An 18203-nucleotide genomic window follows, 5' to 3' on the forward strand; every position below is an offset into this window, starting at 1 on the left:
TCTTGAGAAAGGACAAATGTAACACAATTAGTTTGTAGTATGTTTTATTTTTATAATAAATATAAAAGAAGGTAACGATGGACATTGCTATAGATTTAATTAATTAAATTCTATGAACTTACACACTACCAGCTGTCATTAATACAGTATAATGTATTGTCTACGAACAGTATGATTTTCATAACAATTTTTGAAATAAAAATATATTTTTATTATCACAAAGAGATATATAAAATTATCATTAGTTTTGCTTATATCAAAGTTTGATAATTTCTGATCAAATCGAAGCTTATGTCGGCAGTGTTGTTTCAATACTGACATTAATTAAATTACGTATAAACTTTTTTACAAAATATGCTACGATAAGAAGCTTTATTGCTTTAAAAGTATATGATATGTAAATGTTTCTATCATAATTTATATTTCTTTTTTAATTTAGACTTTCGAACACTAAATGCTTCGAAAAGGTTCAATCTTGAAACCATGGATTCTTTGCTACAAAACAAGTCGAAAAGTTCTTTACAGTTTTCCGATACGTCGCTTCGTTTTCGAGATATAGATAGTCAAAAATTAGGTACTGACTGTATGCGCGCGCACCATTATTGCACAGCGCGCGCGATTCAAACAGCCTCCGCGTACGCGTAAATACGTAATATTCAATCGCTTGTATCTCGAAAACGAAATGTCGTATCGCAAAGCAATACAGGACTTTTTAACCTGTTTTGACAAGCATAATCCATAATCAGAAGATTTTTTCGAAATACATTATCGAAATTGATATTTCTGATGAAGTTAAATGCGAAATTGATTACTAAATAGTAAATAGTCTTATCAGGATGTTAAATAAATATCGACAATCTACTGCTTTTTATACATACATTCTTACAATCTACTTCTTGTGGATTTCAATTACAATCATTTCCTTCTTTGTCGTATTTACAGAATATATCAGTAAAATTGAAAGGTACTCAGTAAAAAAGGCCTTTCCTTACAGGAGGGAGTTTTACTCCTTTTCCCTATGTCAACGTGCAATAAGAAACAAAAATGGTGAAATGTCGAGAGTCACATTGAAAATTATTTCAAATTTAAAGAAAAAAAAGTGAAGCAAATCTCAAGTAAATTTTGTCTACGTAACAATTACGATATGAACGAAGGAATGTGTTTTCACAATTAAAAGATTCGTTGAGAATTCTTGGCCAATCTCGAACAACTCTTCTATCTACATCAAACAGAAGACTAACGTAATTGCTGATACTGTTCACTCTTATCAATCATCTATCGGAAATATCTAATCCACGTCGTGTTCCTAATATACACTTTTTGTCCAACAAACCGCTAACATAAAATCAACAATATATCTTTGCGAATAAATACAACGCTTTTGCAAGCTAACTTCGATGCGAAACTCCAAAGTTGCTTACAGAATTTAGTTCAACGTTAATTTTTACGGACGTTAATTTTGACGCACGTTGCATCTTACGGTCGTTGATTTTGATGCACGTTACATCTCACAGACGTTAATTTTGACGCACATTACGTTTGACTGGCGTTAAAATGGACGCAAGTTAATATGAACACACGTTACATCTGTCTGTTAATTTGGACGTACGTTACATATGACGGACGTTGATCTGGACGCACGTTATGTCTGACGGACGTTAATTAGAACGCACGTTACATCTGACGGACGTTAATTAGACCGCGTGGTACTGTTGGTGGATATTAATGTGGATGTACGTTAATTTCATCACGTTACATCTGAATTTAATTTGCACGCACGTCATACCTGACGTTCGTTAATTTCAGCGGACGTTAAAAATCCGTGTGCAGTGTACCTACGCTACCTTTGCTGGACGCTTTAGGGCTGGCGCTCTCGCGCGATTCCGGTCGATTGTCGATGCTGCTGAACCCCGAAGAGGACTGGTATCTGGGTGGCGATACTCTTCTCGTCATGGCTACCAAAGGTATGCCAGAAATGACTTTCCCTTCCGAATGATGGCTTCCAGCAGACTTAACCGACCCCTGATCACTACCCTGTTGCTCCGCGTTCAACTCGTATTTATTAATCAACGACTTCACGTCCTTCATGAAACGTGAGTCCGGAGGAGACCTTGGAACCGGGTCCACAATTGGTATCCCAACCTCATTGAAGTCTCCTTTCGTCTGCAATTTATCATCTTGCCTCTTTCTAGCGAACTCGAAGCTGTTGGTCTTCGAAGAACCATCAGCACCTTTCATCAGTTTTCTTGTTAATCTTGGATCTTCGTATTTATCTGGATTCGGAAACTCCCGTCTGGATGACGAAGAGCTGTCGTAATCCTTGCTTGGAATGCGCTTGCGTGACCTGGCTGGTGCATGCACCAGGTCACTTTCCACGTCCGAGTCGATGTCCAACGGTCTGTAGGCTACCTTCGGACTGGAGTCCTGCATGACATCCTCGTCGCTGGAGCTCAGCTCATCCTCAGAATCCAGACGTCGAATTTCCGATTTTCGATTTTGGGGTAGCTTGTTGAGAGAGGATTTTGAATCCGTTCGACGATCGCCGGGACCTAGTGGGCCGTATTTCAGGGGTGATGATTTAGTGTCTGTGGGTTGTGGGTCTTCGTGTGGAGAGGGAGATGTCTCGCTTCTTGGTTCCACTTGAACTATGGTTTGGTCTGGGGAAAATATAGTGTGAATTATGATTAGGGAGGTTTTGATTAAGTGTGTAATTCTTGGATATGGTTTAAGATTGTTTAATGTAGATTAAGGCTGAGTTAGTGTATTATGTAATTAAAGTATAGTATGCTGTATCAACATCGAAGAATTTATACAAATCATATCTCCTAGAAATAATATTAATTTTCTTTTCACAACTGATAAAACTTCCCACACCAATTTTAACAAAATAACTTACTATCATTCTCAGGATTCGGTTCCGTCGTTTTATCCGTATCCGCATTATTTTTCATCAGTTCCGACATTTCGGCTCCATCGGTTCCTACCTCTTCTCTATGAAGGTACAATTCCAGATTCTCAGAGATGATTATCCCTATTATTTTCAACAAAATGCTCAGAATCAAAAGAATCCCCGTAAAGTAGTACAGATAAGTGGCGAGTCTGAAATTGTCATGGAGGCGGCAGGAAATCTTCTGAGTTCCCCAGTACTGACACGTCAAATTGGCAATTACTTCATATAGAATTTTCCCGGGAACGTGCACAACTATCGCGGACCACATCATCCAGAATCCTATGCTGATTGCTTTGTCTTGAACGTTTACTAGTCTTAAAAGTATCAAGAAGTCACCGACGAAGGTTGAAGCTACTAGCATGTACGCCAGCAGTGTACCAAACTAAGGAAAAAAAAATATATTTTAAGAAATTAAATTTTATTAATTTTACTTGAGTTTGTTAGATTAAGGGTGTGTTTACTAAATGTTCTTATTTATTTTTAGTAAAATTTAGTAGTGTTTTATTTTGTTTAGGTTTGAGGTTGAGGTCTAAGAATTAGCAGTAGCTTAATTTAAAGATGATTGAAATATTTATAATAAATTGTAATAATTGTTACAAGTATATTATTGTGTTACTACAATAACAATATTCGTCATTTAGAATTTGTAGTAGAATTTGTTCGTTCAGTATAAACATGACATATATTTATAACAAACAGTAATAGTTATTAAATTGTATTACTGTGCTACAGTAACGATATTTACTTCAAATAACAGTTGAAACTTGTCAGTCATTTGTCTATCAATTGCATTAATAATTGAGATATTTACAACAAATGCTAACTAAAATTTGTCTATAATCTGTCTATAAATTGCAATAATCAAGGTATTTACAATAACAGAGATATTTCTAACAAACAATAAAGATATTTACCTCGAAGCTCAGCCAACTTGCTTGGCAAGCATTCAAACCACAAGCTCCGTCAACCGCTTCCAAGTTTTCCAGACTCATTCCGTTTCTTTCACGCACTTCTTTCACGCATTCGCAATTGCTGTAAATTGTTATGCCGTTTTTGGATTCAGAGGAGTTGCATCCAGCATGGCAAGCGCTATAAAACGTGAACATCCCTTTGCTGTCGCAAACGGGACGGAAATTAGCGTCGTTCGAGCAACCGCAATTTCTGTTGCAGTATTGCAGCAGCAGGAGTCTGAAAAAGTTGAAGTAACCGCAGTTAAATTGACATCGATTAATCTTTTTTAATGACTGAAATCTCAAAAATTTGTCTAGACTTCGATTTGTCCAAATTTTATCATCGAGTTTTTAGGAATTTTTAGTTTGAAAATATTTAATTATATATTCGGAAAATACTTAATTAAACTTGAAGGTAAAGTTTAGTGTTATCAAACGATTGCTAAGGACTTTCTTTGTAATATTAACTAATCATATATTTCAATCACAAGATGTTAATAAAAAACAATTAAAAAGTCTATTTTTGAGGTTAGCTATGACATTATATCTCTGTATTCACAGATTTGTAAGAATTAATAGAATATTTATAGAAATCGACAATATATTTAAAAGAATCAATAGATCATTTATAAAATTGAGCAGTATATTTATAAAAATCGGTAGTATATTTATAAAATCGTAAATCATCGTTATTATTAATTGAGTTACCAACAGTCGGTAAACTTACGATCCTTTATTGTCGGTACCAACAATAGGCTTGTTCTCGCAAGACGTGAAGGACAATGTGAATATAATCCCAGCAGTCAAAAATAGCATGAAAATATTGTATCCTACAATACTTTTAGCAGTGGGTCTTGCTTTTGCGATTACTAAACCCGAAGTGATGACGATCAAGCCGATTAGGAAAGGCTTTAACATATCTGAAATGCGACGTTAATGCAAGATTGTTAATTGAGTATTGCTATTATAAATATTGTTGATATTATGAATTCATAGTGGTCAAATTAAGTGGTCAAGTTAATCTTTTAACTTTGAGGAGTTTGAACAAGGTGTTTAATCTAGGGGACCCTAGGGAACATAGACGAGACCCAATGCAGAACATTGTGTCTTTATGAGACTGTGAACCTTATAAGATTGTGAACCTTATGAGACTGTGAATTATTTTTGAAAGGCTACTTCAATCACTTTTGACACTTCATCTATGTTTGGAAAAATACTCTAACTATTTCTGACTGTATTTATACTTATATAAGTACCAAATAAAAATTGTAAAAATTATTGCAAAGAGTATAACAACTTATTAATAACAATTTTATCTTACTTGATACAACTCTCGATGACATCGGATCGTCAAAGCCGAGCAACGTTCCGGTCGGTTTTGGTACATGAAACACCGATTCGGCGATTAAATTCTCGTAGCTCATGAAGTTCAAGATAGCCGTCAGATACAAGATAGCAGCCACACCGTGAAGAACTAACGATTTATTAGTAAATAGTCTGCACAGCGAAGGCCAAAAATCAGGACTACCAACTTTCTGGCTCATTAATCTACGAGGTGCTCGGGCGTATCTGTCCAGGGTACTCAATAAGGATTCTGCGGCTCGTAGAACAACCTGAAATTGTCATGAATTATTTTGACGTTCTTTGGTACTTTTAAATTGCTTTATTTTATAAAGTATTGGACTAATTGTAAGTAATGAAGCAGTTGCAATAATTGGGGTGCTCGTGTCATTTTTTATATTTTAGGAGTATTAAACATCGTAGGCAAGGATTGGAGATTATTTGTGATTTGTAATGTTTCATATTGTGTAATTGGAAGACTGAAATATAGATGAAGCAGGGTAACAGTGTGGATGGAGTAGCTTGTTAACTATGTTTGATGAATTAACTCGTTATCAGACTGATGTGATGAGCGGTACATAATAGATAAATGGATAAATAAATAAATAGACAAATAGACGAGTAGGCAAATAAATAAATAAGTAAATATACAAATACACAAGTACGCAAATGCGCAAATGCACAAATGCACAAATGCACAAATGTACAAATAGACAAATACACAAATACGTAAAAAGCTAATAGCAAATATACAGGTATGTAAAAATATTTATGATCGTAAATTAATGTTTGTGATTACCTGAGATGGCAGCATACGTGGGAACCAAGAAAGTAATAAACCAGGAACTATAAGTAGTACAGTGAGAATTGGTAATCCTAACCACCAAGCACCAATTTGTTCCCTGTAGGACTCGATGGGGCTCAAGGTCACTGCATCAATCCTGCATTGATACAAATTTTTGAGTTCAATTTTCTATTTCAATATTTACTCAAATATTATTTATGTTCCTTTTCAATAATTTTTAAGAATGCTTTTTCTGAACTAATAACTATTTCAAAATTTACGCATTAGAACCTACTTTAAAAGAGTAAAAAAATATTAAATACATCAGGCTCTCGTTATATTGCCAATTATCTGTTAGTTATCTTTTATGGCTCTTGTTATACATTATCAGTTATGAGAAGTTTTCTTAGAATTAATAAAATGATATGTATTATGTAATATTGTGTTAAACCTTATATTATATTTTATGTAATATTGTACTAAACCTTGCATTATATTCTATGTAATATTTTACAAAATAAAATATTTTAGCAAATATATAAAATTATAGATTATTTACCTAAGACAGCCCCAAGCCAGGATGTACCCCAATAAAATCCCCATAATTTTCACACCAACCATAACACCGATAAAAGCAGCCACGTGCTTCTTTTTCGTGTTGTCGTCCAAATAAGACAGACCTAATGCAAAGTATGAAATATTTGCGATTCCACTGACAATCTGTACAATAATGAGTATAGCGAAGGTGAAATAACATGGTGAGTCTTCTTCGGAAATAATACTAGATGAAGTTTCTGAACATAGCTCTCGATTTACATCTAAAAAACAGAGAAATAAAAGAACATTTAAATAATAATAATTCATCTATGTAATAATAGTAATTCAAATTTAACAATAATGTAATGTTTGATAAACATAAACTAGGATATTATTAACATGTGCTGTAGTACATAATAGACTCTCGTTATATTGCCAGATTGGACTGTAAGAGCAGAGAATTCTTGAAATTGGCAATATAGAAAGAGTTTCTTCTATATAGCATTTAGTCATAAACAATTTTTTATTTTTGATCGAGTAAACCTACACAAGAATTGGTGGTAAAATAAAGTGTGCTGTTACAAAACACAATGCAATATAGCAAGAGACTGTTTAAACTTTATAAAAAAAATACGACATAAATTGCGATACATCTCTAAATAATATATCTGCACATTCTAAAGCATGTGAAACTTGTAATATTTAATGAATAATAATTTGTCATGAAGAATGTAGTTACAATAAATTATTCTGTAATTATAATAAATTATTTTGAAATTGTAATAAATTATTTGGTAATTAAAATAAATTATTTTGAAATTGTAATAAGTTATTTGGTAATTATAATAAATTATCTTGAAATTGTAATAAATTATATTGTAACAATAATAAATAAATTTGTAATTACAATAAATTATTCTGCAATTATAATAAATTTAACCATGTTCAAAGTAATCCCATTTTTCCCAATTTTCTCTTAATCACAGCACACTTAACTCTCAATATTTCACTCGACTCATAAATGAATCAATAATGATTGATTGCTAAATTCGTACAATTAATAATTGACTGATTGGTTTTCATTCAGCAGTCGACAGTATCGAAAAGACAACTAATAAACTAGCAGTGGATAAAATGCTAAATAAAGATTGAAATGGAATCGATTAAAAATTGAATTACCTGCATAAAGCGCCATATGCGTGGCATTTGCAGTATCTTCGATAACCCTTGTCCGATGCGTTAAGTGAGGAATTATTAAAGCAAAATATGAAATACTTTGCAAGAGTACTATGCCACCGATCCATCCTGCTCTGTGGATTCTATCGCCCCAGTAGGCTATGGTCACTCCAAGGAAAAATGGGGTTAAATCTGATATTAGGAGCACCCATTCTGCAATATTGAAGTGTTTATAATAAACTACTGTAATCACTATTATTTTTCTTTTTTACGGAAATTTAGGGATTATGAATTTAGGGTTTTTGGGAATTTGGGGATTTGAGGATTTGGGGAATTTGGGGAATTTGGGGAATTTGGGAATTTGGAAATTTAGGAATAGGGGAGTTTGGGAATTCGGGAATTTAGGAATCGGGGAGTTTGGGAATTCGGGAATTTAGGAATCGGAGAGTTTGGGAATTCGGGAATTTAGGAATCGGGGAATTTGGGAATTCGGGGATTTTGAAATTGGGGAATTTTGGAATTGGGGAATTTAGGAATTTGGAAATTTAGGAATCGGGGAGTTTGGGAATTCGGGAATTTAGGAATCGGGGAGTTTGGGAATTCGGGAATTTAGGAATTGGGGAATTTTGGAATTCGGGAATTTTGGAATTCGGGGATTTTGAAATTGGGGAATTTTGGAATTAGGGAATTTGGGAATTCGGAAATTTAGGAATCGGGGAATTTGGGAATTCGGAAATTTTGGAATTCGGGAATTTTGGTATTCGGAAATTTGGGAATTCGAGAATTTTGGAATTTGAAAGATTTAGAAACACCAGAATCTTGAGAACAGAGTGATTAAAATGCATACCCATGACATAAGGGTCAAATTGGAACCTCCTTGCGATTGTAGGGCCAATCACGTGAAGATAAGCGTACGCAATAGCTTGTACTAAACCGACCCATGATATCAACCCAACGAAGACTCCTCGAGTCGCATATTTTGCTAATTTTGGACATGGCAATTGTCCGCAACCGCAATCGATCGATTGACTCGGTATCGGATTGGCTGGTCCCGCTAAACCACCTTCCACTTCCGATCTCACCACTTCTTGCAGATGTATTGTCATTCCGTTCAAATCAGACGTAATTTTACGATTCGACTGCAAGAAACATCGACAATTCACTTTCAAATTTAATCTTGAAAAATTATTTAAGATGTATATGTATGTCTATTCAATTTTCCAGAAAAATTGTTTTCAGTGTACACTAGGCTTGTTTGATAAAAATTGTTGTTATGTACATGCATCAAATATACACTCAGTTTGTCTGAAGAATTGTTTAAAATATGATCTTATCAAGTATACATATAGTGATTTTGTTTGAAAAATTATTTAATAATTTAAAAATTATTTAATTATTTATATACATGCATTAAATATACCCTCAATTTGTTTTACAAATTATTTAAAATATGTATATGTTAAGAATAAACTAAATTTGTTTCATAAATAATTGATTATAAAAGGAAATGACAATGATGAGCATGTGTATGTTGATATGTAATACATTCTCCACATAACGAAGCTTTATTGAAGAATTTTTATAGAGTCATTTTATAAATAAAACGTTAAATTTGCACTCTTATTTTTTAAATTTTATACTATTCTGTTTTGAATACTGCAATGTCAAGTTAATATTTGTACTCTTTTCTTAATATATTGTTTTATTATGTTGTTTATGGTATTATCTTATAGTATTGTTTATACTACTTTTTAGTATGGTTACTTTATAGTACTGTTTATATTACTTCTTTAGTAAAAAATTATTTTATACTATTTTTTATACAGCTTCTCAGTATGTTGTATTTTTACCCTATTGTTCATACTACTTGTACTATTATTTGATATCAATTTTTACACGTAATCTCAATAATATTCGGTGATCATCGAGATAATATCCAGATACCGAAATCATGTACGAATTTTTGAATTTTCATAACTAAAAGAACAATTCAAGGGGTGGCACTCAAATGGACCTATACAAACACTATCATAAACGTTATCAATTAAATTTGTTTGCCAATTACAACACTTAGATAGAGACCGTGTTGCATGCGTCTAGTTATGTGTCATAATGAATCACCTGCTGACGTTTTTAGTTCCCGGAACGCACATGAAAACTCACCAAGCCTATCACTATAAATCAATATTCATCGATAACTATCAAAACTGCACCGTTATTAAATTGCGTAAAATTATTTCGTAATCACACACGAATTTATCGACGTCACTAAAGTCGTCGTTAGATCACATTATGTCACCACACCGATTTCGATCGTGGCACTCAAGAGGAGCAACAAAAAAAAGGAAAATTGGTTGAAGAGACCAAATCGACTAACGTGGGATCACAAGTGTGGCACTTTTAGCCGAGGAACTCATACTTGTTATCTTGTTACAGATACGCTGCTCAGATATCTTTCGATAAAGGTAGAGTGTAATATACGCATGTGCTACGATAGAAGACGGTAATGCTCGTATGACTCGACACGAGAAGGGAAATATATCCGTTAGTTACATGTGTCGATTATCGAATCAGTTATTATCGCCAGACGATCAATTAGGAACGTGACGATACTGTTTTAGGTTAACTTCAGAACATTCGTTGTGGAGGGAAATACGAGTACATTATTTATGTTTTAATTTTAGATCGTGGTGTTCATATATGGGTGACACTTCTTTACAGTTTTTTATATTTTTAAAAATTTATTCGCTTTCTTGAATGAAAGTACTCGTATTAATTATTTGGTACTGTGGAAAATTAATGTACAACAAAATACTATGATAATGTCAATTTAATGTTAAAAGTTTAAGTTGACGCTACCATGCAGTCCATATAAGGGTGAAACTTCAATTTCTATATAAATTTATATATTATTAAAAATTTGTTCACTTTCCTAACTGAAAATACTCATACTCACTACCTGAACTTATGGAAAATAAATATATAACAAAATACTATAAAAATATCTGGTTAAATCATAAAACTTTAAGTTGACTGCCATGTAGCCTAAATAAGGGTGACTCTTCAATTTCTATACAAATTTCTATATTATCAAAAATTTATTCACTAACTAAAAATACTCGAATCAGTTACTTACAACTGTAGAAAACAAATACAACAAATATGAAAATATATTATAGAATTTGTTTACTACCTAATGCAAGTTTCAATGACTTCAGTGTGCCAATCAATGTGCTAATTAAATTAAATTAAGAATAGTTTCCTTATCGAAAGAAAACTGACGTTACTTCTTCATCTTGAGAATCACTGCAGATTTTACAAAAAACACCTCAAAAAATTTTAATTACCTATCACGACACTTGTAGAGCAGTCATTTAACCGGTTTTATGCTCTTAGACGCACTGTGATTTATTTGTCAGGTGCGTCGCAACTAATAGACAAAAAAAGTTGAAATACTATGTCAATTTATTACGCAATCGTTGTCTATGCAAATTGTTAAACTTGACCTTCAAATGAGCGAACTAAAAATTCGAGTAAAACTGATCACAGCTGAACTACGAGTGCGTCACGAGTACGTTAGGAGTGCGTCACGAGTGCGTTAGGAATGCATCAGGAGTGCGTCACAAGAACATCAAGAGTGCGTCGCGAGTGCGTCAGGAATGCGTCAAAAGTGCGTCACGAGTACGTCAGCAGTGCGTCAGGAGTGCGTCAGAAGTGCGACACGACTACCACAGGAGTGCGTCACGTGTACATCAGGAGTGCGTCAGGAGTGCGTCAGGAGTGCGTCGGGAGTGCGTCGCGAGTGCGTCTCGACCGCGACAGGAGTGCATCACGAATGCGTCAGGAGTGCGTCAAGAGTGCGTCAAGAGTGCGTCAGGAGTGCCTCACGAGTGCGTCACGAATACGTCAAGACTGCGTTACGAGTGTGTCACGAGTGCGTCATAATATAAATAAGTATCCAAGCTAATAAACACAATCGATAATCTTCAGACAAGAAAGACGTCCCAAACTTGATATTCCGCAAGAAGGTAAAATATCCTAAAACCGTCCAATTTCCAAAATGACACCGGTCTCACGATCTCGGCGGAGGTCTAATGCTTCGAAAAAGGAGTTAGCACGCTTAAGCACACTTAAGTCACCGCCATAAGAAAATGACGAATGCCAATTAGCATATGAAAAGCTTTCCCTGTTCGCCAGTTCGCTCGGACGGAGCTCGGTCGTGGGGGCAGCTCCTTCCTCCGGGACGCTTGGCAGGGCGATCACGTTTTTGAATATTAAGGGCAGGATTACACCGAGGGCTTAGCGCGCGAAATTTAGTCCGGCGGAGCCAGAAACGAAAAGAAATCACCCTTAAGACCCTGAAGGTAACGAACGACATAAGGAAATCGCCGAGGAGAACTAGCTAGGGATGTACGGGTCTTTTGGTGTTTTCAAGGTCCTTGTCACTAGCGGCATGCATCATCCTCTTAAGCGATCATACCGGAGCGATGATAAATGAATAAGCGTGCCTGGGTATCGCTTAGGTGCTCTCGGAAGAAAAATGAGCGAGGAGATTTGCTGTTACTTTTGAGGTTAGGCGGAGGTTTACAAACTTAATTTGATTAATGATTAAGGATTCTGATTAAGAGGCAGATTGTTGGTTACAGAGCTACGATTAAAATTAGATTTCTGTATTATACTTTCATTTGAAAGAATCATGATGACTTTTTGTAGAGTTTGATCATAAGTTAATGTGAGCAAGGGAGAAGTTAGGGATTTGGTTATTTGAGACTTCGAGAATTTAGACCATTGTGGACATTTTTTAGGATTTTTGGATTTAAGGAAATTTGACAATTTTAGAAATTTTAGAAAATTTCGAATTTGTGTAATCTTTTAAATGGCAACCTCACCTAATGCTCCTTGAATTTAGAAAATATTACACCTACAATATTTTTCCCTTTCAGAAAACAGTTACAAGGCGGTCACTCTAAATAGGATACCCTGTATAATTGAACCGTCGATGGTTGATGAAGGACCAACAGATGAGGTAGTATAACTGAAATATAGAAATGTATCTGTACACGTACGTACATCTATAGATATATCATATAGAACGATGCAAGCTTTCCATTAGCAGAGTAAGTGACCAACGCTCGCATTTTCTTTGATGTCGGTTAATTTACTAATAACATCGTTCCACGGCTACTCTCCGTCCAACCTCTAAATATTTGTATCACCAACATATCGACTTGTTCTCGTGTAATTAAGCTACATTATTATTTGAGTGGAAGGAGCCTCGGGAAAAAGAGCCGTCGTGACCGAACCCAAACTCGTCTCAAAATGAAGTTTCTATCAGCGATGCTGCTAAACTGTTCGAGATGAGTTTGTACGCGAACTGACGGAACGGATAGCTACACACTTATACGTATACGTATGTGAGCTGTACACCTTAATATTACTTTATCTTTGCTATAATACCTGATCAATATTTTTTACCTTTAAACTAGTCAATTTATATATTTTATTAACTACACAATTTGTAAAGTCGTGTTTATTGCTAAATGATATTTTGAATTTTCCCGCGCTACGGAGTTTATATTTTTGTACGCTTTTAGTACATTAAAGTGTTGAGAGCAAGTGACATTGTAACAGTGAGGATGATTTAAATAATTGACGATTTCTTTAATCATTTAGGTTGCTTATATTCGTTAATCTTTACTGTTCTTATTCAGGTTTGCGCACACAGTGGAAGTAGACATATGTAGTCAGACACATTAATTTCTATATTAAGAATAGGATTGATTTTTGCAGAGAATCTATTAAATATGAAGTTAGAACGATCTATATATAATTGAAGAAAAATTGTGACGAGAAGTAACCTTTTATTCGAATAAAATGAATCTAATCTTCGGTCAAGTTCAGTGAACCTCACGCATCACGTGACGCTCCCACGTGACCGCACAAAGGGCGCGAGTATTCGAACAGGTACATTCAACTTTCCAAGAATAAATGAAGAAATAAAATAGCTATCAATTCTTAATAAGGATGATGTTACGGAAGAAAAGAGGAGGACCAAAGAGTTTGTTCAATGATTTTACAAGGTTTTCACGAGCATCTAACCGAGAATTTTCTGAAAGCATAATCTCAGACGATTAGTGGAAGATAAAAAAAAAGAAGAAACGCTGTCTCGCGGAGGGTTGAAAATCACGAACGACCTTCTTACCAAAAGTGGAGAGGGAGCTAAAGGAAGGGAGTCGGTTCGGCGATCTTAGCAGAGGATTACGTAGAATTAAGTCCTGAACGGGGGCGTGCCCCCGTAACACTTAATTTTTCCCCCGATTTTTTAATCTCTCGGTAAATATCGTCCCACTCTGTCCCCCTTTCCCCATCTAGTCGGCCGTCCACGTCTTCCGTGCTCTTTCTAACCATCGTCAAAGGAGAACCCATTTAAAAACCTCATCAATGCTTAAGCCCCCGCGCTACCATAGGAACTAATCCCTCCTATTTTAACGCAGAAACCAAGGTGAGAGAAGGAACCGGCCAGGAAAGAACGAGAGAAGCAACGGTGCTCGCTTTTAAAGGTAAGACTCCGCCTTTATTAGTAGATACAACAGTTTTATTTCCACCGAAAAAAGGCGAAGGATAGAGCGAGAGGGTGGGTGGGGGTGGAGGAAGAAAAAAAGGGATACCCCGCGAAACGAGTCTCCCTTTGTTTCTTTCTTTCCTTCTCCTTCTTACTCCTCCCTCTTCTGTCGTTTGAGAACCGAACAGCCTCCGACTTTTCAGACACGCCTAATTGGTAGTCCTACCCGGTTGAATAACAATCGTGTGCGTGGTCCAAAAAAAATATAGCTCCTAAAATTTCTTGTATTATTATACATTGATCGTTTTCCACCCCATCACGCGATATCGCGTGACATCCTAAATAGTAACAAGTTCAAATTAGCAAAATAATAGAAGCCTAAATCCTAACACTGAAGTTACACTCATACTTCAATTAATTGAATAAATGTATCAAACCACAATCATCGCAGAATGAACTTCACGTCCTACATTTTCCGGTGGAAAATAATTTCGCGTAAAATACATGACAGTACACAAATATGAAAAGCATTTCGTCGTATTTTCCCGATGTGTCCATCAGGTATCAGCAAATGAATAAACTGTTTTTGCAACCGCGACATATTTATTGAAAATATTTTTCAGTAGAGTGTCGAGCTTTGGCGGAGGCTCATCATGCACGGACGAAACAAGCCCGAACTCGCGACTGTAATACGCTTTAAACTGTTAATAGAGAGTAACGTGAAGGGTGTTTGGCCGCGGTTGAATCTCAAGTGTTGGGCTAACATCCATGATGAAATTAATCTGAAGCGGTCGATCCGTGGGAGGGTGGCTGGGGTGTAGTCGTCGGTTAAAAAGCTTCTGGCTTTCGTCGACGGACCGTCCATCCCCTATCTCGTTGACCTCGACCCTTTCGTGGGATTCATTCAAATACGGATTCGATTGTCACCGATGTGTCCACGTGCGCGAAACTTCGACTTTGACCGTCGGTGTCCATTTTCGAGAGGCCACGTGCGGCTATGTAGATTAATTACGTTGCTTTCTACTTTGTCTTTCCTTGCGAAAGCAAATTTGACTTCCCTAAAAAAATTATGTTGACCGAGAGTAGGGAGGAAAGAGCAGCTTTTTTACTCGTTGATTTTTAAAGATTTTTTGGGACTTGGATAATTAAAAATGAATGTAGAAGTGTAAGAAAAAGGAACAGAAAGGTAAATCAACATGAAGGTGTAGAACAGCAAAAACCACAGTTATTAACCTAATATTTATTGAGTTAACACAGTTTTTAATTTAATAGAAAATTATTGTACTTTATTGAAATAAGTTTAAAAATTAACATGGAACTTCACATATCACTTCATAATTTGTACATTGATATATACATTGTCATATACAAGCCAATATCAATTATGTAGCAGCTTGAACTACGGCAGCCATCTTGTCGTATCGAAAGTATAACAAAATGGACGCCACAGAAACGTACAGTTTAAAGATAAATAAAAATGAATGAAACATACATTATACGGTATACTTGTTATTACATTTGAAGACCAATTAAATTACGATTATAATTGGGGTCTAATTGACCCTGCACTTCAGTAATATGATTTAATAAATTCATCGAATATATTTGTACGATCAGTTAACGAGACAACTGTCTACAAAATTGTATTTATTGACCATCTGTGATAACTATCACTCCTATCACTATTCGCTATCACTATTACTTCCGTTCGTAATTTTTATTTGTACATACTGTAAAACTCGAACAATTCATGAGTGCGTAAAGTACCATCAATGAATCATACACAACTTTATACGATAACTTTATCTTCCCTCGTATCTTTCTTTTGCAGCAAAATGTGAAACAAGGAATTGCAAAGTACTGATGAGATAACGGCCATCAACCTAACCTAACGAAATCGTGATGAGGGTGAAAGACGAGTGCTTAACATGACAATAGCCACTCAGAGAAATTCACACCGCCTGCCACGTCAGACTCGATGCAAAGCAGGTTCACGAATAAGAATAGTCTTACAAAATACAAGCCTTGATAAATCGTTCTTACCTCATATTTCTTTCTTCGTAAACTAGGTTTAGGCTCCAGATCTTCGCTGGAAAAACATAGGGAATCGTTGAACTCTCTGCAGGACCGCATTAAAAATATGAACAAATAACTCAGAGAAATTGCCACATTTCCACGAGGTCGAAGCAAACGGAAAGAAGCAATGGCTCCACTCAAGAAATTACGGAGGATCGTTTAGCACGAACGTGGGGATCCTTCATTTTTTCCTCTTTCATGAAAAGTCTGCGACGGTCGCCATGAATTCCGTCTTTCACGGTGATAAATAAAAGTAAAGCGTAAAGCAAAGACATCCGGTGGCCGCTCCCTCCGTGTCTCGAATTGTAGGAGCGAACCCCCTACCAACCCCTTCTCGATACCAGACCGTATCAAACCCCTCTCACACTCCGCTGGAATCTACGTCGTCGAACTGTGACTGCTTCGGAAGGTAGAAAATAAATACGCCATGTTTTCTCATATCTTCCACCGTGAAATATGTATAATCCTCAAACGAGGGGTTTGCTTTCTTTGTGGCAGCGGGAAAAGATTTTCACCAATTATCAGAAACTCCTCTTTTGATCTGGGTGTATGTTGATTCGTAAAACTCTTATTTGGAAAAAATCAGCGAGGGTGATGTCCTGTCTATATTTCTCAGACGTCTCACCCTGTTCTTTTTGCGGATACGAAGGGGTTCGTTTCTCTTTGATTTTATTTATTTGTCGCGATATTGCTTCTTCTTCTTGCGGTTTTGTTTAAGGGGAAATTAGCGAAGACAAACTCGACGCTGCTTTTTCTGCGGAGTTCGCTCGTTAATTTGCTAGCTTCGACGGATGTTTACAGATACTTATTTTTTAAGGTACCAATCTTCAAGCATGCAAGTTCCAGGAAATTTGCGAGGATAAATAATATTTTGTATACAAATTTTTGTTTAAGTGATAAAGAAAATTAAACACTCTGTGTCTCAAGTTTCGTGCACCAATTTGGCGGGAAATTCGAATGAGTTACTTTCATATGTGCCATAATTTCACAGTAACTGAACATTCTCATTTAAGACAAAACCCAGATTATCTTCTCGACCCTAACGATAATTAAAGTGGGTAAAATTAATTTAACGAGCAACTACTTTATAAATAAACTAATTTGTAACGTGTTCTGTTTGTTTTTTTCGAAAGTTTACGAGGGACGGCATGATAGGGAATTTCCGAGCGTTTGAAGAGGCAGAAATTGATATTCGATCAATTAAACGTGCAGGCTAAGGGAGGATGAGAGAGAAAAGCAAAAGGGGGCAGGAGAGAAAGGTAAACTTAAGCTAGAGAAGGATCGGCAAGGGAGAAGGATAGAAGGACGGGGGCAAAAGGTTAGGTCATATTGCAGATAGGCAAAGTAAGTATCTACCTCGTCGAAACGTCGGTGTAAGACCACTTAGAGCAAGGGTTCGTCTCTTTGGGAAAGCTTATGGCGGGCCCTCAAAGTGGCCATTACGAGCCGATGGTTGGTCCACGGGTGGTCTGTAGAAATCGACGGTCAGTATCGTCTCTTTCCTCTTCTACCCCCTAACCCGTTCAACTTCTTCTTCCTGTCCTCTCCTTCCTTGCTCTCTTCCGGTACCATTTACCAACCAAGTTGTCCAATTAGGTGTGTCAAGAGGTATCGAATAATTATGGTGGTTTACACTGCCCGGTGTTCCTATGAAACACTATCGGATCAGAGTTCCGATTGTTTGGAGAAACACAACTCTCTGCGAATCATCGATACGCAAATTATCGTTTTTTTTTTTTTAATTTATAGGAGATGGTGGATACTTTTGGTTAGAATTAAATGTAGAACTGAGGACTGTTCAAATTTTAATTTACGTTACGGACTCTT

The 18203-nt window shown here is 35.9% G+C and overlaps 1 protein-coding gene across 3 annotated transcripts in view; it reads right to left on the reverse strand.

Annotated features, from left to right (window-relative positions):
- Window positions 1–35: 35 nt before the first annotated feature.
- LOC100881292 (Organic anion transporting polypeptide 33Eb) overlaps window positions 36–18203 on the reverse strand; it is a 136794-nt gene continuing 118626 nt past the window's right edge. The window contains exons 1-10 of one of the 3 annotated variants that reach the window (XM_076539483.1): window positions 9902–10153; window positions 8586–8877; window positions 7742–7951; window positions 6585–6843; window positions 6041–6182; window positions 5222–5513; window positions 4628–4820; window positions 3865–4138; window positions 2897–3332; window positions 36–2657 (exon numbers count right to left, since the gene is read on the reverse strand). In XM_076539483.1, the coding sequence (XP_076395598.1) occupies window positions 1813–2657; window positions 2897–3332; window positions 3865–4138; window positions 4628–4820; window positions 5222–5513; window positions 6041–6182; window positions 6585–6843; window positions 7742–7951; window positions 8586–8844 (2910 nt within the window). In that variant the 5' untranslated portion in view covers window positions 8845–8877; window positions 9902–10153 and the 3' untranslated portion in view covers window positions 36–1812. Of the gene's footprint in view, window positions 2658–2896; window positions 3333–3864; window positions 4139–4627; window positions 4821–5221; window positions 5514–6040; window positions 6183–6584; window positions 6844–7741; window positions 7952–8585; window positions 8878–9859; window positions 10154–18203 lie in introns of those variants that run through there. The other 2 variants (XM_076539471.1, XM_076539477.1) reach the window with 2 other exon arrangements.

Source organism: Megachile rotundata, chromosome 2 (assembly GCF_050947335.1).
Source record: "Megachile rotundata isolate GNS110a chromosome 2, iyMegRotu1, whole genome shotgun sequence".
NCBI lineage: Eukaryota > Metazoa > Arthropoda > Insecta > Hymenoptera > Megachilidae > Megachile > Megachile rotundata.